This window comes from Corvus moneduloides, chromosome 4 (assembly GCF_009650955.1).
Source record: "Corvus moneduloides isolate bCorMon1 chromosome 4, bCorMon1.pri, whole genome shotgun sequence".
NCBI classification, from domain to species: domain Eukaryota; kingdom Metazoa; phylum Chordata; class Aves; order Passeriformes; family Corvidae; genus Corvus; species Corvus moneduloides.
In genome coordinates this window covers 64,779,141-64,804,942 of record NC_045479.1, presented here as the reverse complement: position 1 = coordinate 64,804,942, position 25,802 = coordinate 64,779,141, and the positions used below count along the sequence as shown (strand labels likewise).

The 25,802-nt window shown below is 37.9% G+C and overlaps 1 protein-coding gene across 3 annotated transcripts in view; it reads left to right on the top strand.

The window, feature by feature from the left end:
* The first annotated feature begins 9,390 nt into the window (after positions 1-9,390).
* Positions 9,391-25,802, top strand: part of HGF (hepatocyte growth factor) — a 57,508-nt gene continuing 41,096 nt past the window's right edge. The window contains exons 1-2 of one of the 3 annotated variants that reach the window (XM_032106961.1): positions 9,391-9,637; positions 21,618-21,783. In XM_032106961.1, the coding sequence (XP_031962852.1) occupies positions 9,562-9,637; positions 21,618-21,783 (242 nt within the window). In that variant the 5' untranslated portion in view covers positions 9,391-9,561. The remainder of the gene's footprint in view (positions 9,638-21,617; positions 21,784-25,802) is intronic. The other 2 variants (XM_032106960.1, XM_032106959.1) reach the window with 2 other exon arrangements.

Genomic DNA, 25,802 nt, shown 5'->3' with positions numbered 1-25,802 from the left:
ATCTTCCTTCCTATTTCAGCTATATCATATTTGATTGAGTACTTGTTTCACCATGAGTGCTACTCCACTGGAATTTTTGCTGGCCAGAGGACCTATGATTTTCAGTTTGAATGTGCATTTTTCCATCCTGACTTTCTCTTCTTTGAATTTCATCACAACTACTAAATGTTCATTCAGACTTGACTTTACAAGGCAGATATTTGTATTTTATGGGGGGTTTTTGTGAGTGTTTTGACTCAGGATAAAAATCTATGAGTTTTTTATCAATAGTTTGTGAGTTATTTTGGAGTCAACATCCTTTGAAGTACCTCCTCTCTTTTCATAAGAATCGTCCCATATACTTAGAGCCAAGAAACTTCTTTTGAAAAAATATCTAAAAACATGAGTAGTCCCGTAGATATGAATGGGAGATTACCAAGGATAACCGAATTTGTGAGCATGTTGTGTTATCTCTTTAGAAATGTGTCACCCAGAACAACAGCTAGGTAATGTTATTCAGATGTGATCTTTGTGAGCAGTAGAAAACCTGGTCCCTTTTTTATAGAGAAAAGCTCCATACTTGAACAGGCTGCTTTTTACAGCGCTGGTACTTTATCTGTAGTAGATGGATACACTGATGTGATAGAACATTTCAAGCTCTTAGTATCCTTCTACCTCCTTAAAAAGTTTCTTTGAAACCGCCACAGAAGTATCTTTGCTTTAACTGTAATTGCATTTCAGCAGCTCTAGTACCAGCGAAGTCAGGAAAGATGACCATGGACAGGATGGAAGGCAGCATATCTCAGCATGCCACCTAAAATGCCTACTATCTGGTATTGTAGCTGCTAAATTTTGCCCCCAGAGCCATGATGCTCTGTTAACTTTTCTTCTTGTAAACTTCTCTTCTAGTGTTTGTTTCATAGGCCAAATCTTAATTCATAAATCTTAGCCCACATAACTGTATATTTAAACTAGCAAACACAGGAAGTCTGTGAGGTTTAATAAAACGTTTAGAAGAGAGAAAGTAAAAAAGAGAGAAAGAAAGAAAAACAGAAAGGTAGGGAGTAATTTAAAGGGAGATTGTGATGGAGAAAGAGAGAAAAGGAAAAAAGAAAGAGTCAGAAACAGGAAGATGAAGAAGTGAAAGAGGAAAGGAGCATGAATGAGAAAGAAAGAAAAGGAAAAATATTAAATTCCATATACACTGTCAACTACTGTCAGTGAGGCATATAAGTGGTTTACCACAGTAATTAGCACTCAATGTTATTTAAAAATGAGATATACAGCATTCAACGTTTTGGTTAACTATGCCTTCTGTTAAAAACTGGAAAATTATTCCCAGTTACAGAGACAGGTTTCTACACCAGTCCTTTCAATAGGACTATATCAAACAATCTTGTCATAAAATACCGATTAAATGTCAATAGTGTGCTTGCTATTTTAATCTTGGGAAACAAATACCAGATTTCTTTTTCCTTGGAGCAGTTATAAGAAAAATAGTTTAAATGTTCATCTCAAGCTGAGTGACATACCCCTGTATTTCCTGTGGGTGCTCAATGCACATTATCAGTGGTTTATCTGAAGTGTTTCCATAACTGAAGAACATGTGTATAAAATAATCTCTGGCAGAAATAAAGAGTACTGCCATTGCTCTTTAATATATGAATTGAAACCACATTGGTGTTATCTACTGGGAATAAATTAAGAAATACATTGGAATGGCAAAAAAATTGCTAATCAGATATGTGGTATGCAAGTATACATATTTTCTGTATTGATGGTTTTACTTCCTTATTAAAAGTTATTTATTCAAGGGTTTACATGAATTGTTTATTCAAGGGTTCACATGAAAAACAAGTAAAGGACAGAGGGGTTATTAGGGTTTGGTTTGGTTTGGCTTTTTTTCTTCTTAAGAAAAAGTAATAGTATTGCAAATCTGAACATCTATTTTTCCACAGTATGTGAAAAAAGCTGTTTTGCACCAGAACAAAAAAGAAACTCACAAAATTGTATATTTGAAAATCCCTCGATCAGCTGATTTATTTCATATTTTTGCTTTGTTGTTTACATGGGAAACATCTCTGCACAGAGAGAGAAAAAGGTCATAAATCACTGGGAAGATAATTAATTTCATAGCACCAAAAGTTGGATGACCATCAAACGTTGGCAGGTTGGAAAACATTCTAAGGAAATATCACTGAAAACCTTTTCTGGTTTTATTCTTTTCCCTAGACAACCTTTACTGATTACTGTCAGATAAAATTTCTTCTTTATGTGGACTTGTCCCTCCCCCTAATCTGCAGACTCCTAACCTAAACCCCGGTGTTACTGATCTGGAGAGTTAAGAGATAACAGTGAGTATTAATCTGTATATCACTACTGGAAGACTTCAAAAAACTTCCAGTAATAATACAAAGTCAGAAATAGGGCAGAGCACAACTTTTATTCAGCAGAGAAAAAAACAAACAGCTTTTCCATAGTTGTTTCTATGTTGCTATTGCAAATGTATTTTTTTGCTTTATGTTTATATATATCAATCTGTTTTTATTAATAAGAAAATCTTATTTAATAGTATGATAAAAAAACATTGAAATAGGCCATCATACCAGCTTGCTTAGCAGTAGTGTTCCAAATTCAAACTCTTTTTAATTGGTAAATTTAATTTTTGATATAAAGAATGGGATTGAAACTTCAGCAAAGTTCAGCAAAACTGCAGACAGCTTTAGAATTGTAACATCAGCCCACAGACATCCAAATTCTGCTTCAGTCTTATTTTTGCTGCAGAAATTGGTAGCAAAATCCTCAGCAGTGGTAAGGCGAATATACTCTGACATTGTTTAACGTGCAGTGAAGCCTAATCATCCATGCTCAAATTTCACCTATAACAAAAAAGCTTGGCCAACAGTTTATCACTATGGCAAGTGGGTGTTGGGTACTTTGTAAAAATAGATACCGTAGTGTTGAGGTAAAGAACACTAAAAATAACCTGGAAAAGTGAATGTGCTTTATTGGCATAGCAGATGTAGAGCAATCAAGCTGTTATCAGCATCAATTCATGACCAGAACTGCAATACTCTGGTCAAACCTTAGGGGAGAAGGCTGGGCTGATGAAAGGCTTTTCTTTAAGATATAAAGAAATGACACATCAGAGAAATTTAACAGTTTGCCCTCATCTTCGTTTGAGAGTTCTGATTCTGCTGCTGCATTTCCATTTTCCCTACCTGACTATTTTGCAGTAGCTGCATTACAAAGCTCATATCGCAAACAAGGAGACTTTGATTCAAATAAAGTACCCAAAGATTGTTCTTGAAAAGAAGTCAAGCTGAGATTTCTCCTTTGATAACATCTTTTCTGATGCCATGGCAAGCTTTCTGTCTCTGGGGTTACAAACTATAAACCAGGAAAGATCAGTACTTTATGACCATGAATCCTGAGTTCTTTTTTGTTTGTGTTTTTTCTGAGCTGTTAATAATATGTTCTCATGTCTGAGAGACTGCTAGGAAACTGATGAATCCCTGTGAAGGTTTCTTTCTAAAATATTTAACAGCACCCTAGGTAGAAACTCTCCTCTTTGATATGAAATCCTAGAGAATTTATTCTTGACAGCAAGTTCTGGAAGTCTTCAGTCTCTGGAATTCAAAGAGCTAAGGCTTTTGTCTCTGGATTTTTGAATTGCTGAAGTTATTCCATAGCATACAATCCACAGTCGAAGACCAGTTTGATTTTATTCTTTGGTACTCTAAACTTATTGAAAACACTTCTTAAAATTTATACCGGTCCGAGATATATTAATAGTATTTTTAAAGCAATACCTCATTTTTATTAAACCACTGTATGTTACTTTTTTTATTGTATCTGATCTCTCAGCATCAATTTTGGTAGTGTTTTCTCAGCTTATCTGACAATGATTTTTTTTACAGAAGTATCTTATTGGAAGATAAAGATCCTTTGCTTTTTGCCACCATTTTACCTCCTCTTGGGGTAAAATGTATCCTATAGATAATCTGTTGGAAAATTTTCCCAATTTAAAAGCACACATTTAAGTTGAACAAACCAATGCATGGGCCTGCATTAACATCTCTGCAATGCTTTTGTCAAAATTTTCCTGGAATAATTTTGGTTTGTTTGGATGTTTTTATTGTACATTATATATTTTCTTTAATTTCAAAGTAAAAACTATGTCCTGATTTGAAATCCATCAAAAGTTTATTGCATTTTTGAAATAAAAGCAATTACTGAAAATAAAAAATGCCCTAGGAAATGCAAAAATTTTTTTCCAGTTTGGGATCTAACATGTGAAAAGATCTTTGAAAATCTGTTCTAAATTTTATGGTTTAGCCAGTTAAATGAAAAAATATTCAGCCAGGGATGTTCAGTGGTTTTACTTAAGTACACTCTTGGTTTTTACTGACTTCCAAAAATGCAGGAGGAGGGGTGAATTATCTGTACATATAAAATAAAGCATTAATATATTGTCCAAATGACATATATACACACCTTGCCTCAGGCACTAAAATCATTAATTGATTTAAAAGACAGATAATTCTAAAGACAATGTGATTTGGAGATTTTCTTAGTGGTTAAATATTTTTGGTGGATATTTTCAAGCTTTTCAGAAATAAAGTCTAAACGTACTTAAAAGTACAAACACAAATGTAGATTTCCTTGACCATGGTCAAGCTTTGTACCTTACCTAAATATGCAATGGAATGAAGACTTTCTGAACCAAAAAAACACATCCTCAGAGAAATAACTTTAACTATGACATGTAAATTAAGGGCTTCTAGGGCTGTTGCTTCATATCAAACATATTCAGCTTCTGTTTTTTTTTCCAAAGGCCAGTACCACAACTTAATTCTAGTAGACCGAGGTCACAGAGATGTTCATTTTTTCTTACATTCTTGCACAAAAAAAAAATAAATAAAAGCTATTTTAAAGGGTTTGCAGTTCAAATTAGGCCTTGAGTAATACCAAGTACATTAGAATCTATTTACCATTACTACCAATGATGTTTATTCTTTCCAGACTTTCTTGGAACTGGAGAGACTAATAGCAGAGGAAAAAAAATGTATAAACAAAAAGTTTAGCATTCTCCATCAATATACCTAAACTTTGATTACATACAAGGAACAAAATTCTTTTGAGTTGAGTGAGGGATATTTTGTGTTTCAAAATGCACATAACCGTTGTGCAGCACATCCCATAAAACTTCAAATGGGTATTACTGGAAATTTTAATGTAAATAGTATTTTTTCATGCACATCTCCTTGTAGATAGAACACTTATTTGTGGAAATATCTAAATTTTGATCAGATAAAATTTTAACAGGTATTTCCTACTAATAACAATGTTCTGTATATATTCTTGCTTTTTTTTTTTTTTTTTTTTTTCCTCCTCCCAGATATTAGAAAGAGTAATTTGTGATGGGCTGCATTATCATCTGCTGCCCTTGGGTACCATTCCAGAAATTACTTAAATGACTTTCACACTAGAACTTAAATTTTTTTCTGTTATTCATCTTTACTTAGTTAGCATAGAGCATGTAAGTGAAAAGCAATGACCATATGTCCCATGCAGGAAAACCATAAAGGATTTACACTATTAACTGACTGCAGGGATGAATGCTGGATTACCTGGCCGAGTTTAGCAACCAGGCCTGAACACCTGGGACTCTGGGTGCAGGAAGAATTGTAAATTATGTATGTTTGAATATTATGAACACATGTGAATTATGACGGGTGGAACCAAGCCCAACCAAATCACTCTGGAGCTCGTCTTCATTCTTGGGTTTCCCTGGTGGGGAATCAGCAAGAAGCTTCATGTGAGGTGCCACACTGTCCTGCTTCACTGCACGGGGCTCTACACACTTGACTGCTGTGGTGAATCTGCCCTCTGAGATGAGCAGTTCAGATCTGCAACATTTAGTATGATGACATGCAAAGTCCTTTGGACTGCATCTAGAATAGTAGACTATGAAGTTTCTGAGCCTTTGCTTTCAACTAGACATTAATTCCAGTTGGATCTTGTTATCCACTTCTTCCTGCTCCTCCTTCCAGTTTTCACGCCTTATTTCCCTTTTTCTTTCTGCACGAAGAAGGTGTGGTGATTATCTTGGAAAGCACCACTTGTTCCCAGACTTTGGGCTCTGGCTGAGGTGCCTCAGCAAGTACTGACACCTGTCATGAGCTTTAACTCTGCTTAAACTCTGCCTTTCTCAGCAGTGTCAAATCTTGTGGTCCATACCGCAATCTTTTCTGTTCCTAAGCTTAAGATCAAGTTATAAAAAAAGACAGTAAAGCTTAATCCATCTTGAAATGTAAAACAAAATTTCTTGTCTTAAATTACTCAGGCAGCCTGAGACTTTTTCATCAACTTTGTGTTGAACAATAATTACTGCAAGCACTTACTTATTTTATTTGGCTTATTATCCAGTAGGACTTTACCAGAGTGATCCCTATACCAGATAAACCAAGAAGTAAAAATGTTTATTTTGAGCAAAAATGGTGCTTCATATGAGAGATGCTGGTTTATTTACAAAAGTTTTCTTTAAGGATAATTGTAACTCAATATTGTTCTGTAAAGATTCCTGCCCAAACTGTGAATATCTAGCATTTCTGAACAGCAAGTTACATCTGAAAAACAGATTCGACTGTGGTTAAGGTCAGAAAAGAGAATATAAAAATAGCAGTTTCTATGTGTTTGGTCATGTCTGCTTGTTTTTCCAACCAAAATAAAGTTTTCCAAACTTTTTCACTCATGTAGGCAGTCCAGAGCAAATATATCTTTGGTAAAATGTGCAGTATCTCTTTTCTTTTTAGATAACTTGTACAGAAATGTTATGCTACTTTCCTGATACAGAGCTACACTAATTTGAAAGCCAGGTTATCAGAGAAAGTTTGCAAAGCTGCCAAAAAAAATAGAAAAAAAATATAATCAAAAAACCCAACAACCCAAAAATCCCCGCTCTCAGGTAAGCCCCAAAAACAAAGAAATAGAGAAAGAGATTTATAGGTCAAAAAACATGCCCTCAAATTCAGAAAACATAATACTCTTGCATAAAACCTACTACTTTTGAATATTGTATTTTAATTTTTTTTTACTCTATGTGCAGACTGAAACTGAACATGGAATTTTTTCTGCAGCTTTCCTTCATATTGAATATTCATTTCAAGCTAAAATTTGATTGAAATGAACTGAACTTTTATGCTTCAGTTGTAAAATACATGGGGCAAGAAGACAGAGAAAAAGAATCATACTACACTTTCCAGTATATGATGCGGAACCAAAAAGCATTTTCATTTCACAGATCCAGATGCAAATCTTTGTCTTGACTGCCTACAAATAGAACATCAGAATATAGAATCTGTAGGATCTTTCCCTTGCTAATGCACCTTCTAGCCCTGGCTCTCTAGGCTGTGTGCCCTGGTTTCCTCTGAAGAGAGATATATATGGCCTATATAAAAGGCAGAGGTGTCCTCCAGCAACTCCCCAAAACTGGACAAATGGAGAAATAGGACTATGGAGTTGCACCTGCCCAGCACAACATATGCAGCCAAAGAAGGTTATGACGAGCACGCGAGCTCTCCTACAGAACTGAGACACATCATGAATAATCCACAAGATTATGTATTAATAATAAGAATCTATATAGCAAAATATTTCCTCCATTAAGGAGCACCCTAGTCCTCAAGAGACACAACAGCAATCTTCCTAAAATTTAGGGGGAATCTGAAATACAGGCCAAATATTCCACTCAGGGAAGTCAGTGGTAAAAAAATCTACTTGACTTTAATGGCTCATGATTCTGTGCTCTGCAAAAAAGGTCACTCGGCACATGCATGGACAACAAGTTGAATACATCTGGTTAACAGAATGTGGCTATTTTGGGCTCAGCATGGTGATATGATTATTTTCGTTGTTTTTTGTTTATACTTATGTCTATCTTTGGCAGGGAGAAAAGCAGAAAACAAAACCTGAGGTATCCATGTTCTACTGGTTGCAGTGGACAAAGATTCCACACAAGATTGTTGACCAGTGGAATACATGTTTCTCTGTTTCTCAGATTGTACATCTCCAAGAAATTCCTGAAAATTAACTTATATTCTTGGGAGAAAAACAAGCCCTGCAAAAAAAAAAATCAACTGAAACCCCTAGAAATAATGCTCACTCTGCAATAGAAAGCACTTTTTTCACACAAATGTGTTTTTCCTGTAATGCCAAATGCTCAAAATATTTTCTTAACAGGCTCTCTCTCTCAACTTGCTTTTGTCCCTTATCTTTCCTTTAGGAAGGCAGTAATTCCAAAATAGAAATTTTATCTTTTGCCACTGGGCACCAACTGGGTAAAAAATCCCACTCATATATGCTGGGAATACTTGATTAAAAGTCACTTGTGTATTGGGAAACAACCTGTTTTTTAAGAAAAGCTGTTTCACTCAAAGGTGCTAATCATCAATATGGGCAAAGGAGTCTGGGGTGGGAAGGAGACACATTTTTCTAGCTCACACAGCATGGGGCCACTTGTAGGTCTCTGGTTTATTTGTGGAAAATGGACTGAAACAGTTTCCGCTGTTGTCACACACTCCTGCCGTAGATGGTAGGTGGGTGCATGGGAGAATGGAAGAGTTTAAATTAAAGCAAAACTTTTCCTCGAGTGTTTATTTTCGAACACTTGCATGTCACAGAGGCCGGTCTCATGACTTTAAACAAAACCCAATGTCATTGCTTCCATGAGGTTAAAATGAAGTGCAAGAGAAGAATTACAATGACTTTGCCTGCAACAGAAGGAAGATCAGGCATCACTCTGGACTGAAGCTTGTCTCCATGGAGTGATGCCAGCAGCTGATACTTGACCTTTAAATTCCCCAGAGTTGCCACAATTTTGGGGAAGTGGCATTTGTCAGATGAACAAAGAGGGTGATGGAAAGGCCAGGCTGGTGGCTGGGGGCAGCCATGGGCAGGTGGGAGGAAAGGTGTTTCCTTACAGTGAAATTGTCCATAGGGTGGGAGAATTCCAGTGAAATGTCTATGGATGGAGGTGCTGCTTGGGAATGAGGCCAAGGGGCAAGTGCAGACAGTGGGACGTTGTGAAGAGAAATGTCTGCAGGGAAGGAGAGGTCTGTTCTGGCTGCAGGTGAGATGGCATTGGGGGCTGTGGGGGAACCGTGCAGCAAGAGACACCAGCCGGGGGCAAGAGTTGAGGGACCCGGCCCGGCCCGGCTGCTCCTCACGAGCCTCTGAAGGATGGAGGGAGAGAGGCGGGGGGAAAAGGAGGGAGGGAGCGGGTGATGAGGCGGTGGAAGCCCTCTCCCCGGGCTGGTTGAGGGGCGGGAGGGAGGGGAGGCAGCTCCTGAGGAGGGGAGGAGAAGAAGAGGCAGAGAGGGGATGTTGTTAAACAGTTTCTTACCGTAAGAGGGAGTTGGGACCCAGATCTTTCCAGTTAATCACACAACAAACTTAGATCATCGCAATAAAAAGCTCGGCTCACTCTGCCTCCTCGAGTGACCGGCGGTGCACGGGGTCCTTCCGAGGAGCCATCTCCCCTTCTCCTCCCCGCCAGCCGCCGGGGGGGCCGCCAGCACCATGCGGGCCACCCACCTCCTGCCAGCCTTGCTGCTCCACCAGCTGCTGCTGCTGCCCACCGCCATCCCCGCAGCAGGTCAGTTCTTCTATCACTTCGCTAGCGACCCCCGTCCGCCTCGCAGCCGCAGCACGTCCCCCGTCCCCCGCTCCGCCGCGGCAGGGAGGGTGCTAGGGCGGCGCGCCGGGCGCAGCCCGCAGGTCGCAGCCCGCAGGTCGCAGCCCGCAGGTCGCAGCCCGCAGGTGGGGCTGGCAGGGAGCCCCCGCCGCCTGAATCGCCTCGCTCTGCGCGGCCGGGAGCGGGGGCAGCGCCGGTGCCGCCCCGCGCCTCCCGCGCCCGCGGTGCCGAGCGCAGCGCAGCGCGCGGAGGTCGGGACGAGCCGCGCTCCGGCCGCGCAGCCCCGCGGGAGGCGGGTCCCGTCCCGGGGCTGCGGAGGGGCCGCTGCTCCCCGTGCGTGAGTGGGACACGGGGCTCGCTCGGGACGGGCAGACCTGGAGCCCGGGAGAGAGGGGAAGGAAACCGCATCATTGCCAAGAGGTGCTCCCCGGCGTTATCAGGACACGACCGTGTATCCTTATTTTCCAACGGTAGAATAAATGTTAAATAACAGAAGTTGACAAGGAATACCCAAAGCACGGGATAGTGCTGAACGGCAATGTCCTTGCTGAAGTTCAACAGCATGAACGTGCTAATTCCAGACTGAAATACTTGAAATTTCATTAGATGTTCCCGCTGAAATCCGGGAGGTGGAGGGGGGGCAAGGAACAAACAATAAGTAATCAAGTGCTGGATGCTCTTTAGTTGAATTTCTTTCCTGAAGTGTCCCCCCTGGACTGGATATCTGAAGAGCCAGCTCTGTGCTTTCTATTGGCCCTCTGGGAAGACGTTAAAGGAAAAAAGTTTGTAAAGGTTTCTATAAACCTTTCCTTCCTTCCGGCGACATTGTTAGGGTCAGACCTTTGCACAGACAGAAACAAAGGACAGGCACAATTCAGGGAAAGCATCTGCCAGGAGCGGGCAAAGCAAGCACAGGGAACTGTGGCAGCTGGGTTCTGGGGCAATATCTGAGGGCATCAGGCAGTGAGTGCATGGCAAGGAACGCTGATGGCTTCCAAGATGTAACTATGTTTTCTAGTTAAAAAAAATAAAAATTGAAATGGAATTTCAAAGTGGAATATTTTGTGATCTGAGTGGGCAAGTCAAAAACAGACTGGCAGCATCACGTGCAGTAAAACCTGTTGTTTTCCCCTTGCAAGCAAGAGTGTGGTTCTGTAGGATGCTGAACAATCTCATTACAGCTTCTCTGCTCAGTCTGCTCACTGAGGATATTTTTTTCACAGGCATTCTTTAGCAGGTGACACGGAGATACAGCTACTATAATACTATACTTTTTTGAACTCCTTTTCCATGTACATTGGAATTTCCATTTTTTGGACATGCAGCTTCTCAGAAAAGTGATGAATAGAGCTGGTTAGGAATTTTCTGAGAAAATGTTTTGGGTTTCTTTTACTGGAAAATGCTGATACATCGAAACTTTTCACAAAAATAATTCCTGTTAAAGAGAAACTTTCTTTGGTTTGTTTCCTTCAAATCAAATGACAGAGAAATATGCAGCAGGAGACATTGCCAATATCTTGTGGTAACCTGATGTTGAGAAACCTTCACCTGTGACAGAAACTCATCAACTGATGGGTTAGTTAGAAAAGAAAAACCAAAATAAATACTGCAGACACAGCCACACACACACACTTAATTCCATGGGCCAAAGGTACACAAGTGGTCTATAGCCAAGCTCATAAGAAGCTAGGTCATGCTTTGCTCTCCTGGTAAGTCAGGGTGCTTTTCTTGAATGAGAGAAAGTCCTTGTTGTCCCTGGCTGTAGGGTCTTAGTTCTGGTCTGTAGTTTACCAAGTTCAATGATCTATCTAATATTCCAATGGGAGAGACTGAGAGACACTTTCTCAGCTGCCTTTATCAGTGGGCTGATGAATAAGGTTGTCCCCCAACCAATGGACTTTCCAGTTTAGGAGTGAATGGTTCACCTTGATGAGGAGAAAAATTAGATTTATAAAAGAGTTTTTCAGAGCAGAACTTGTTTTCTGACCAGTTCTCATGGTGACAGTTTCTTGACAACCCTGCCTTTCTTAATTTTCCTCCCCCACCTGCCTTAATAATAATTAATCCTGTTGTTTGCCTTATTGGGAAGAAAGATGACTCTTATCACATGCTGCCATTTTGCTCACCTTGTTTTTAAAAATACATGATCTTCAACAAAAAATGCTAGATATTTACACTGTAAGCAAGGTAAAGTTGTGCTACTTCTTTCTGAAAATGTAAATTTCTGGATCATTTCTGAAAATGATTGCTTTCTAAACATACATGTTATCTTTCTATGGGATGTTGAATTCTTTTTACTGGGATGCTTTTAAGAAAGATTAGGATTTGCCTACATATGATTACTTTTAGATATGAAAAGCAAGCTAAATGATGAAAACAGAATTAAAACATAAGTCTTTTGCTAATGCATGTGCATACTTCTAGAGCTGTTCTATCAAATCTGATTTCAAATGGACCTAATGATGAATATAGTTTTTTCTGTGAATGGACATTCTGGGTTTGTAATCCCATGCCCTAAATTCTTGTGCTAAGACAATGTCCTGTGTAACAGAAATTGCTGACTAATACATTTGGGTTATATTAATGGGTAAAGAAAAAGGAGGGTGAAGAAAACACAAGAATTTTAAATGTCAGCAAGCTGTCTATGCTATCAGTTTCTGAGTTTCTTTTTTAATATATAAAAGATAAGACAGTGATTGATGAAAGATAAATGTGCATGGTTCCTATAGACTGCTTGCCTTGTCATTAGCAATATCCTGTAAGTCTCTGTCACTTGCAAAAAGAAATTAATCTGTAGCTAATAACTTTATCAAGGAGTTTTCTTTCTTGTACAGATATTCTTATTATTCAGTATTCTTGGGAAGTATCTCTTTAGTAATGTTCATCTAGTGAAACTAAAAATGATTTTTTAATCAAAGCAACAAGTAGATTGGCATGTTGCAGAAGAGTGAATGTTAAAGATTTATTTAAATTAAAGATACATTTTTCTATGAGAGGACTGCCAGCCAAGTGTGTTTATTTAAATTTATTTAAAGCACTTTCTGTAGCTTGGATGATCTGAAGAAGTTGCTAATGAAGATGTGGGAGTTGCACTGAGTTCCTATATATAATTATCGCTTAAAGAAAAATAAAATCAAATCCCACAGCCATAATCAATTTATGAATGTTGTGTATTCCAGTGGTGTGCATAGCTAAGTATATTTTAAAAAATTAATGTGATTTATACTTTCCCATCCCAGCTGTAGATAATCATTATACTATATACTGTCAACAAAGCGAAATGATACTGTGCCAGTCGGAAGAGTGTATTCCTTCTGTTTAATGGAATCCTTTTGGTGCTCAGTGCCAGGGGCTGCTTGTTTTGCTCTCACATGTAATACAGCACTTACCCTGCTTAGCAGATTTTCTGTTTCTATTAATGCCATTTTCATAAGCAACATAGCAGGAGAATATAGAGTTGAAAGACATGAGATTAAAATGTTGCGTAAAACTCTGGAAAATTGACCACTGAAGTCAAGGAAAGGAAAGCCTCTTATTGGAGGAGCTCATCTGTCATTATTGTAATACTTCAACTGAGGCCAGGGTTGGAAGGGAAATGTGCAGTCTCCCTTAGAGAGCAAAATATCTCCCTTTTGGATCTTTATGCTGAATATTAGTTTGCCACTTAAGCATTTCAAACTTTTCCAAGGAGGTTTGAAACCAGGATAACTGGGCCTCTTTTTTAGTAAAAGTGTGGTGTGGAGAAAAAAACTTTGCCCTAAATGTTGTACTGGATGAGTGTTGGAATTTCACTTTGTCCTCATCAGCATTGAGGTGGGGTGGAATGGCAGACACTGGAAGGAAGCACAGAGGTGAGAATGGATTGCTCATGGAGGTGAGAAAGGACTGATCTCCATGCTTACTTGGGAAACATGGATAGTAGGACAACAGCCATAATGCAAGCAAAATTTGAACCTTGCAGTGAGGAAAGAATGGTAGCTACGAAGAACTGGGAAGGGGTGAGAATATCTTCACTGTTACCCCATCTTTTCCTGTAGTTTCTTGTTGCAGTGTCCTCACAGGGTTGTAAATCTGTTCCAGAATGTGGCTAGTACCTACACACAAAGCAGCACTGAAGCAAAGCAGAGCTGGGAACGTGTTCCAGATTAGTCAAATGTGTTGGCAAAATCTAGCTGTAGTTTTCAGTGGCTTGTGGGCCTCCACCCATGGGCTGTCTGATGAGCCCAGCCATGCCTGGCAGCCCTCGGTGCTGCTGGACCAGCTGGGGACTGGCTGCTCCCTCTGTCCCTCCTCAGCTCCAGCTTTTCCTATGACTCGCTGCCTTGGCCAGCGGCACTATTTTTATGTATACAACATGCAGCAAGGCTCCCACCACTCCTCACATGGGCTGTTTTGCTGCCCTCAGCCATCTGTCATTCTTTGTTTGGCCCAACTCCCTGCCCTGCCTACTTGTACTTTTCTCCTTAGCCCTTGCTCCATGCCCGGAAATCCAGTTGGCTGGGGCACCATCACGAAGGAAGGGCACAACATGCTGGGTGCCTTGAAGGAGACACCAAGTGCTTGTAAAGATTGTGGAATGTAATGGGAAATGATGGGGATTTAGTACTTGTGCACAATGCATAAGAAGACAAATCTTACAAGGGAAAATCCTCTCAGTAATTTAGCCAGAGGTTAGATACAGTAAGTCAGAGTACAAACTGCAGCCCATTTGTTTCTGCCAGTGGGTCTCGGCATCCTGCTGAGCAGATAACCTTTTCTTGGAAGGAAAAGAGCTGTCCATTTGCAGCTACCATCCAATTTTAGAATATACTATCAGTTGTTAGCATTATCCTTAGCTCCTTGAGCTTTCATGCTGACTATAAGAGTGGGTTCCAAAGGCAGGACTTAGCATAAACATGAAGTTGGGTTCCCAGTTACATGGCAGTCTTTGCAGTTGCTAATAACGGGGTGTGGGAGTGTGTGTGTGAGTGGTAATGTGAAGCCAAAAAGAAATATCTTTTTGCATTTCCTGAATCTGCTCAACAACTAGACTGAGAGCCAATGTAGAAATAAGGAAATCATTATCTATTATATATAGATATTATATGGATAGTTATATATATTTCAAACTACTTTCTAAAAATTGTATGTTTTTTCCCCATGAGGCTCTTGTGCCAAGAAAATAAATTTCAGAAGTTAAAATATTCACATCATCCTCCAGGTACTTCTGCGAAACTGTTTAGTTTTCACAAACTAGAGATTCCTCCTTGGACAGCTGGTTTTATTTTGGTGCCTTGCCATCTACACAGCTGACTGCAGATTTTATGGGTATGGTTGGTAAACTTCTTTTACGCCAAATTATTTTCTTACATAAATAACTGCATTAAACTTAATCTGGCATCTTAAGCCTATCCAGTCTACATAGTTGTTTTCTTGGGCACGACTCAGATTGTTCCAGTTTCTCATTATGTTGGCCTGCCTTTCTTCCTTTTTTTTTTCTTCTTTACTCCCCAAACGAGAAGGCATTTGGAAAAGGTGCTCACTTTTTGCATTCTAGCCAGGATTCTGGACATTTCTGATACTGAAACAGGAAGAAGGAAAAGTCAGAGTAAATGAAAGTAAGTTAAAAGTGTTGAGCATTAACTCTTTTTGTCAGAGTGACTCTGTTATGACTTAAGAGCCAAAATTGCCTTGAATGTACTTTTTGAAAACAGTGCTTTCTAATTGTTCACACAGATACCAACACTGTGATGACACTATTAATGATCTTAGTATCAACATTCATCTTTTACATCCTTTCTTTTATTTCTGTGACCACACTGTTAACTTCAGCACGTTGTATCCAAAAGCATTTAGTAACATCTACTTTCACCATCTGGTGAAGATTGGTTTTGGCTGTTTTTTCTTTTTTCTTGATGAAACCAGTATATTTATGCTATCATACCGAGACACACACTAGAATGCAGTTTACCCCTGATGTTTTATATCCTTTAAAAAGCATTGTCTTGGAAATACATTATTGAATATAATTAAAAGTATCCCTTCTATCATATTTTATGATAAACACCTCACTGTATTTCCATACAAGTTTTCAACCCATATATGACGAGAACTGTTGATTTGTTTCAAACCCTACTTATTGTTTTTTTTCTTGTTACACAAGTTTTGCCAAATGCTATTTTATGCATATAAACATACTTTGTTTTTAATTTTCATATTAAATTGTCAATGTTTATACTGAGATAAGCATTCTGCTTTGATATATCTGACACTGTGGTAATACATTGTTTTGCAGATTCTTGCTTTGCCCATTTTTTTCCTATTCAGATACATACATATGAATATAAGTTACCATGCATTTTTTTGTCAAGTATGGTGTCATTTGTTTAATGATAAAATGTTTTATATGCTTATTGTGTTGAACTGTGCTTTCCTACATTTATTTCAGGTGCGTTTAGGGTTGGGGATTTTTTCATTTTTTTCATTTTTTTTCTTTATTTTCTTTTTTTGCTTCTATTTTTTTTTATTGAAGGTCTTTCATATGATGGTAGATTTCTGATTTCCCACCCCCTGCTCCTAGGTTTTAAATCAGATGTAATTCTTCTCTCATAATTTTTTTTTTTTTCCTAGCTTATTGGGAAAACCCAGTTTACTTTAGCTTACAGTGATGATTGTTTGCAAAATTAAATTAATAGCTAATCTCATTTTAGCTTTCTGACCTGGTTATCAATTATAACACAAATAATTCAATCTCTAATTAGTCCATCTGTTAACTGCTCAAAGTCAAGTGACTTAATTTCATTACAAACATGATACAAAATGCTAAAAGAGATACAAAATGCTAGCTGATACTAAAGAAAGAACATATGTCTGTTTTATATTTCTGAAATAATTGTGACACTATATATGACCATTTTTCTTCATTGGAATTTATTTTGAGTCTTCAGCTTCTCTTTGCTTCCTGCACAGCATGCGGACAATTTCCCGCTTTTACATTTTTCTCCTCGTGCCATATTATTTTGTATTTCATTCTTGATTTGGAAGGACTGCAGTTGATTCCTGCAGTTCTATGGCAGCATCTGCTAGCCTAAGGAATTCAGGTATCTTCATTTTCTTGATTTGTTTTATTTTCCCATAGGTTTAGTTTATCCCTGACATCTGACAAACAAAAAACAGTGATTCTGTTACATGAGTGTTCAAATTCTTTTAAAAACTGGAAGTTATAAAAGGTCTTTTTTCCACCCATGCTATGAAGACCTGTATCCAATCTATTTTTATAAGCAGATGTGATAACAAGAAAAATATAAATTCATTACCCCACACAGTTGAAAGTCTAGCTCAACAAAGCAAATAACTACATAGTAAAATACTCAAGTTCTGAAGTCTAAACAAACAGAAAAGGGACATAAAACTCAATCAAAAACCACCAAGTTTTCATTAAGAATCTAAATTTAAACATAAACATTTAATTTAAATGTATTTATCTTCCCATTTGGAAAACCTGGTGTTTTGTTGGTTTTGCTCTGTATAACAAAGTGGGATGCAAAATTAAAAAGAAACAAAAGGAATAAGCTTTCTTCCATTACCAGGAGACTCCAAGATGTGTTTCTTTAAGAAAGTACTAACTTTTGCATATACTAGGGAGAAATTTGGAAACCATGGAAGCTGACATGCTGAACGCATCACAACTGGTATTTAATAAAAGATTTGTAGAATGTGTAACAAGTCCACAGAAGTAGAGATTCTTCTAGGGGAGGCAGCCAGTATGCTCCAATTGTGCTCCATAAGACCATAACTTTGAAGCCTAAAATATACATCTGTATGAGAAACAGCTGGAGTGATGGAGGAAGGAGAAAGGGATTATCAATGAAGTAGATAAAGTCAGGTAATCTCCTTGTAAATTTTTGCTGTAGATAACACAAGTAATGTTTTGTACTCATTAAAATGGACAAAGGTGATCTTTGGGCCTTATGACTCCCTGTATGCTGTTTTGATTACCACAGCAATGGTATTCTATTTGTTGTATTAGGTTTTTTACTACTAAATAGATAATGCACAACCGAATACATTTTGTGATCAGACTAAGACCTGAGGGTGTGAAATGTGACTTGCTTAGGCGTTTGAACTCTAAATAACCTGAAACTAGATTTGTACTGAATTTCTTGACTCTCATATAGCTCAGTATCAGACCAATTGTATTCTGCGAGGTGTAAATTTTAATTTGAGATATGGAACATAATCAGGTAGTTTCAGAACTGAGTGATGTGGTGGTTTGGGAACCCAAAGCCCTTTTTGGTGTGGGACATAGGCCAGAAGAGAAAAAATAAGCTATTTTGCTGTCATTTTTCTATCAGCCCAGTGGTTAGAGAATATCTGGAGAGAAAGAGAGATCAAAATATAAACACCTTTGCTGATTCAAACCTGTTTTTCTTGTTAATCAAAAAAGTGTCTTTCTGTGATATTGCATGCTGTGGCATCTATTGCTTTCAGTTCTCTGTGTTACTAGTTCTGTTTTGTATAAATATAATTAAAATTAATATTAAGTAGGTTCTAGAATACAGGCACTGCAACTTACGGGTGAGTTTTCTTACGAAAATGCTGCACAATGACAATTTATCTCTGGTTATTGAGATCATTTGACATGGACTGGAACTGCTCCAAGGAAAGGTATTTTTGGAGATCTTTTCCTCCTGGTGCGCTATAGTTTGAGCAGTCTCTGTCAGTGATTCTTATCTGAGAAGATTGTACAGAAACTTCATTTGAAAATGCAGTAAGGGAATGGAAAGGTGAGTTCTTGTAGCTCCAAGGTAAATGTCTTTCCCTGTGAGGTACCTTTGTTCTTAAGTAAATATTTAAAGCCTTTTGTGAAAATGAGGAACTCCAGCAGCCAGACTGGAAATCCCAAATGAGGTTATGGAGCACTTGTCCAATGCTGCATCCTACTAGAGCAAATGTGTCAGTGCCCATTTCCTTGGGCATTGACTGAGCTCTTCTGTTTTCTTTTCAACTTCATATTAAGAAATAGAAAAAGGCACCACCCTCACCTTTTTGAGGATTTTTTTTTTTTTTTAAGTTGACTCGAGGAATATTTTTAGTTAGTGGTTGTTTCTGTTGAAGAAAAAATGTTGGTTCATATTTGACTGGATTCCTTTGTGTTTGAATCAGCTACTATTATTTTCAAATTTAAGTGGAATGTCAGACTTCCTTGGTAATATGATATGAAACTACAGGAAACATCAGAGGACATGGCCCACAAAATGGGCAGAAGTCCTGATTAATCAAAGTTTAAAAAATTGAAATGAATGGCAATCACAAATTAGTTGCATTAATTATAGCATACTGCATGCTAACCTTTAATGTGGAGCACGCCTAAGGCTCTATTTGAGTAAATATTGTATTGATAAAGGCACCTAATTTGACACAAAAAGAATATTATTTTTATATATTTTGTTGTGAGAATTATAAAAGTAGTGCTTTGCATTATTCTGATATTTCTAACAGTCACACCACAGATGCACTTGGCCCTTTGCCTTTTGGATTATAGGCAAGACATAGAATGTTGTTGTTTGAAAGCTAAAGTAAATCAGGCTGTTATGAATTGCTAAATACAAGATCAAACCCATAATCCTCTTTGGACAACTGCTAGGAAAAGAAGGAGAAAAAAAAAACAGAACTCTCTACCATATTTTTCAGGCAGAACAGAATTTCTTAATTTTTAAAATCATATTCTTGCATGCTGGCTGGTGAGTTTCAAAACTGTTATCATTGAGAATTAAGAAGTGACACTTATCAGTAGATGGGAAATGCTAGTATCAGGAACGGAAAGAAAATACTTTGATATTTTTGTCCAGATTCTTATTACCACTTGACATAAAAGTCTTGGCTGAGACAATGTAAAACTAACAAGTATGTCTTGGAAGATAATAGATTGAGAAATACACCACAAAAGCTTTATAGAAGATTTGTTTTCCTGTGGTTGAATTAAGGGGTAAATGCAATCCTTTTTGCAGCCCTTTGGCTCTATCACAGGTACAGCAAAAAATAAAGCAGCTTCAGTGTAGACACAACTGTTTCCAGTAACAGTATGCTGATCCTTAAGATGACAATGTCCTCATAACATCTCCCTTAGCAGTGATTCATTTTGGGTGCATGTGCACTGCACAAATAGAAGGCTGGAAATGAAGAGAGCTGATATGAGTTCATAACACAACACCAAAAGTATTAGCATTTGATTTTTTAATCAAAAGCATCTTCATATAAGAATATTATATTTAAAGGTAAATATTTTTTTTTTCTTTAAATGTTTGTGATTGGGATTAAAATTTTGAGCTGTTAGATGCTGAGGAGTAGCACAGCTTACTTTCGTCAGTTCAAAAGAAAGAGAAGAGGATGGGGGAAGATTGTTTTACAGGGATGTTACAGCAGAGATATTTTACTCCTTTATTTTTCTCTTTTTTTTAAATCTGAAGCTTTATGAGATCTAATTTAAATGTCTCTGTTATATTTCTAGATGTCTTAGGGATAACTCACCACTGAGAGGTGTGGTTTAGCTGAATCCAGTGAAAATGTGAACTCAGTGATCAGGATGGAAGTTCTGCAAAGGGAACACCCCTAAGCCCTCTTTGGGTTTTCAGTATGTGGAGCTGTCAGTAACTCCCCCAGAGCCTCGGTTATTGCAATTTAGTTATTCTGAGCTTCTGCAGAGTGCACCAAGCAAAACTTTACTGGCCTGAGTGCACTCTGCACATGCACAAGGATCTATTCAGATAGATCTAAGCTGAGGTTTTATATATTGGAAAAACTCTGGCAAAATTTAACAAATTGAACCTGAGCATTTGTGTTCTATTATTGTTGCAGAGTCTGTAGAGAAAAAGGAAGGACAGCTGTGAATACAGTTACATGGAAATAAGTTATGGAAAATGCTATTATCTTCTGTGTAAACTAAGGAGGAATTTATTCACCTCACCTTACGTGGATAAGCCATCTAATCCAAAAAGATCATCTGGGATCATAGGAGAAATAGATCCACAGGCAATTTATTCTCCCTGTGTTACTCATCTGACAGAATAGGGACAATTACTCTCCAGATGTACAGTATGCCCTCACAGACGATGGAGTAGCCTTCACTGGCAGACTGGTTTTTGTGGAATGCAAAGTAAAAATATAAATAAATATTGGGAAAATTCTGGAATTTTCTTGCAGATATCAAAGACCTTTCCTCTTGAACTTTAGGCAGACATCTCTAGCCAATCTTCTTCACTCCATTTTATATCTCTTCTTCTGGGCTTTTCAATAGGGAACGGAAACCAGATCAATGTGTTCATTTGAGCAGAAAACTTTGCAGAAAACTGCAGACTGTTTCGGTGCTATGGCCTCTGTTCGACCTCATAATCTTTTCTGTGAGTTAACATTTCTAGTACAGTCACATTTAAACTGGACACAGCACTCACACTGAGACTTTATTGGAGCAGCAAGAGGACAAATGATAATTTTGTGTCACTTCTGGAGTCCACTTCTTTTCACAACTTGCCATGAGTTTATCGTTTTAAAAACGAAGTTTTTTTTGCATTCTGCAAGTGGTACTCTTTTTCACTTGAGTTTTCCATGGAAATATTTACAAGATCTCAGATAATTATCAGGCATATTTTGGAGATTCTGAATAAAATTTACGAAGGGTGAGAAACTTTCCTGTTACCCTTTTATGCAAGTCTATTTGAAACTGGTTTTGCTATAATTCCTACTATTTTGGATTCAAAAATGGAAATCACAATCTAAAATAATCAATTCTTCTGCAGTATATACTTATATCATATTTTTGTGAGATTCTCTAAGCTTTAGATACTGAAGATGATATAATTCCTGTGAAATGTTATCCATATCTAATGCCATCTTTAATCTCTGCACTCTTCTTTAAAATGTTTTATTCTTGTTTGTTTTTTGTTCTTTGCTTCTTTTTTTTTAGAGGGTAAAGGGAAAAAGAGAAATCCTCTTCATGACTTCAAAAAAACAGGAGAGTTGATGCTCATTAAAGTAAACAAAACACTGGAAGTAAAAACTAAGCTGTTAAATACCACAGAGCAATGCGCAAAGAGATGCAGCAGGAACAAGGGCCTTTCATTCCCTTGCAAGTAAGTTATATATCTGTTTTGTTTATTTTTTTCCCTAAGGAAACCTGTATAGCAGCCTTTGACCAAAGGTCTCTCTGTAATTGTCATCAGTGGTAGCTTGTATCGAGAAAAAAATAAAGATTGTGATTTTTGATTTCAGGGATCTTGCTCTACCTGTCCAGAGAGTGTCAGTCTTTTCTGAGGCTTTGTCTGAGTTGTGTGTCTTCTTAGCTTGCCCAGTCTGTAATCTTTTCCATAACATAGCTGAAAAAATGTACTCATGTTAAGATGTGGATGACTTGGGCCACAATGTAACGTTCGGTGAACATTTCTGAGATTTTTATGTCTCTTATAAAATGGTTATTGTCACACATCACAGCTGCAGTATTTCAGCACCACTTCAGACCATATTCTGTCTTCATTCCTTGCACATTACTCCCGCTGAAATCAATGAGAACCTCACACATGGAGCACAGATACATGCCCTGCTGAAGTTCACTGGCAAGTGCTGAGAATCCAATACAACGGAATCAAACCTGGGCTGTGGATAGCTATCCTTCAGCATCTGCTGTCTCTTAGAAACACATCATGCAGCTGATTGCTTGTCTGCCTTGTACATATTCTCTACTATTTTTTGAAACAAATCACTATTATTTTTCTGATGTATGAGACTTATATGATCCCCCTGGCCTCTCTTAGTCTAGACCATTAGAAATCAATGAAAGGCCATGAATGCAGAAGAATCTTGGAGAGAGTGGATGACTTCTGTACTGGTGAGTACTGGGCTAAATGTGAGCCTGAACTTGGAAGATAAAAAAGTTTTGACGGTGCAAATGGACTAGACCAAATGTGACAACAAAAGTTCTTCTTTGGCAGAGAAGGTTCTCAACTGTGATTTAATTCTTCTGTAAGCCTTTAATTCCATTGTTGCAAGATCTCATTCATATCATTCTGTGCTCTGACTATTGATATGTGTAAACAATGAGCAGAGTTAACTTCTTTCAGACAGAAAATATTTTCCAGACACTAATATTTTTCACATGGTACAAAGCCACTCCTTTCCCTGTTGGCAGAACTTCCGTTGATGTCATTGCCAAGAGGATCAGGTTGTATTCAATACAGCAAGACATCCTTGAGTTCTGATGAGCAGCAACAAGGAGTATTGCAAAATTAAGTATCACAGTGTAAAATAAATTCTGAATAATGCCAAGCAAACAACAATTCTGTATTCTGGCATCAGATTAGGAAAACTTTCTAAAGCTATTTGTAGTTGCTCTGGATGCTATCTTTTGTGTTCTGAAAATAAAAAGCAAGTTAATATACGTGTCAAAGCCATTTTATAATAAAATTAATATAGAATCTCTCTGAATTTTTCAAGTGTTCTCATGTTTTGTAGAATTTTTTTTCATTTGTTAAGTGATACAGTGTCTGATGGATATCTTAAGGAGCAAATTCTCCCTTAATGAGTCAATACAACACAGAGGAGCCATGAGGGACTTTGAGAACACAGCATGGAAAAGTCCTGCTTACAGATAACAGAATGACAATCTGTCGTGCAATTACTTTGCACTGAATATGGAAAAGGATTGCAAATCTGATTACTTGCTCTCTGAATTCCTTTTTTCCCTGGCAGTCTTTTAGCATGGATGGTGCTAAAAACCTGTTTTAGCAGTAGAGGTCTAGGTGATCATGTCTTGCTTGTGCTACCACTATGCAGCAGAGCACATGAGATTTTCTTTTCTGGGATCTCAGAACATTCTTGTGGTTTCACTTTTGGCCCCATATGAGTCTTGTTGTAGTGTGAACGGTTCTTTGATGCTACTGTAAACACACATTTTACATGTGTTCCCTTTTAAAGGATCCAGTGATTACTAATGTTTCCCTTTTATTCCTAGGATCCCAGTCTTTAACTTCATACCAGCACATGGTTGGTTCTACAAGGTGAAATTTGTTGCCAACTTAAATGAAAATCAATTAGCTTCCTGCCTGCTGTGGGTGCATTCTAAAATAAGAAGCAACACAAAATGACATTTTAAATGCTTAAAATATGAGACATGAAATTTCCTATGTTTATTGACATTTTCATGGCTTGATCCTCATACTCCATATCCATGCAGCAGTTCTCCATCACTTGGGTCACAGCACCAATGTTTTATTTTCTGGATGCAAACTTTATGTAAGAATTAAAAATGGAATTACTTTGTAACATAATTCTGACAATAGCACTGGGAGCAACATCTGGGTCTGTGCCCTGTGAGGTACACAAGTAGGAGCAGGGTTAGGTTTCTTTTTTGCCAGCAAGTGGTAAAGTAGCAGATTTCAGACACTATAGGCTTGTAAAGGTTCAGGCACTCCTTATTTTCTGGGAGGAAAAAAAATTCAGACAACTTTCTTTATTATAAGTTTCTGTATCACCTGCAAGTAAATTTTGAGTTATTTTACTGTTTAATCATTAATCCTTGCTTTAACTCTGGTTTTAACTCTGACACTTTTTTGTTGAAGCTAATGTATGTCACTTTTCAGAACAGATGTTTCCTCTATTCCCTTGCTGTCATGCTTGCACAGATCTTGTTTATTTCCAGCTGAGTTACAAGATTCTTATCTAGACTTGTTTCTTTTTCATAACATTATTCCTAAAATCCTCCATCAAAAAACTCCTTAAATTCACTTACGCTGTGTTTTTGAATTCATAAATCTTTGTTCATCTTTTTCTGCCTTCTCTATCAGTTTTACCAAGCTGCTGCTGCTGCTAAGCTGTTCTATTCCTTTGTTTCACCACCCTTTCAGTCCATTATTCCCACTGTTTTCCTACAGTCATCCTTGCAGTTTTTCCCACTACAATTCCTATGGATGAGAAAAAGGTAATATAGTTACTATTTTATTGGCTATGCAGGTGACTTTTGCAGGTATGTCCCTTCCTCAGCTGCAAAGTTGTCACTGTCTCATCCTCTGTTATCTGCTCGGTGTCTGTATTTACACAGGAAGGGATTTCAGTATAGACAACAGAATTTCAGTACTTGATAAGAAAATCTACAGACTATCTCAGTAACAAGAGAAACAAAAATATTGTTGTGATCGGCAGTATCAGTAGAAGAAAGTCCAAGGATTTGCTCGAACATGTTGACTTTGGAAGTACAAAAACCCTTCAGATTTGGGTCCAAGAAAAGATTGTTAGAAACTTTTATGTGCAGAAGTGGTTGAAGCCAAACTGGAAAGAAACCAAAAGGCAACTGAAAGGCAAAAACTGAAAGAATTGTTTGTAAACAGTGCATTCTGCATTCCCACTTTAGGAGGGAGGAGCGGAAACGAGAATGTAATTGGAAAGGCAGGAAAGGTCAAGGATATTTTTGTGAAGATGGAGTTAGAGGCACTTGGATATGCTCAAATTTGAGAATCAGCCAGAAGAGAACAGAAGGCTGCACAAGGGTAGAGGGATGAAGGTTAGCAGGTTGGAAACATTCGGAGTCAACAGAGTAGAGAGAGCAGTTGGATGAAAAATCTGTTTGGTGATGGAAACGATAATGAAGATGATGTTTGAAAGAGAAGACTTAGGAGATTGGATAGGATCTTGTAGTATTTTTAACTGAAGCCAGCAAGATCTCACATGGAAAGCTTGTATGGCAAAATAAATGAAGATCAAGGAGCTTTTTGTTGAGGGATGCAGTGCCGAGGAATATGGCACAGCCAAAGTATGGATGAAGTGTAAGAAATCTGTGTCTTTTGGGTATTATCAAGTAGTGTTAAAATGCCTTCTCAGATCAGAATAAAATATCTCAGGAGGCATGGGATGAGTGACAGAAATGTAGATTTTGTGGTAGGCTAGAGGAAATAAGTGATCTGTTATTTGATTCAAATGAAAAAATTAAGGAAAAAACACCTGTGGAGCTTTTTTCTTCTTTTTTTAAAAATTTCCTTGTTGGAGTAACCGTTGCCCCCTTCCAAGGCGGTCAACTGTGTTTTTAAAATCCTTAAACAGATTTTCCCTATACTTAGAAACTATCCTTCCAAAACTATTTTGGTGAAAAAGGTCTGCATTTTTC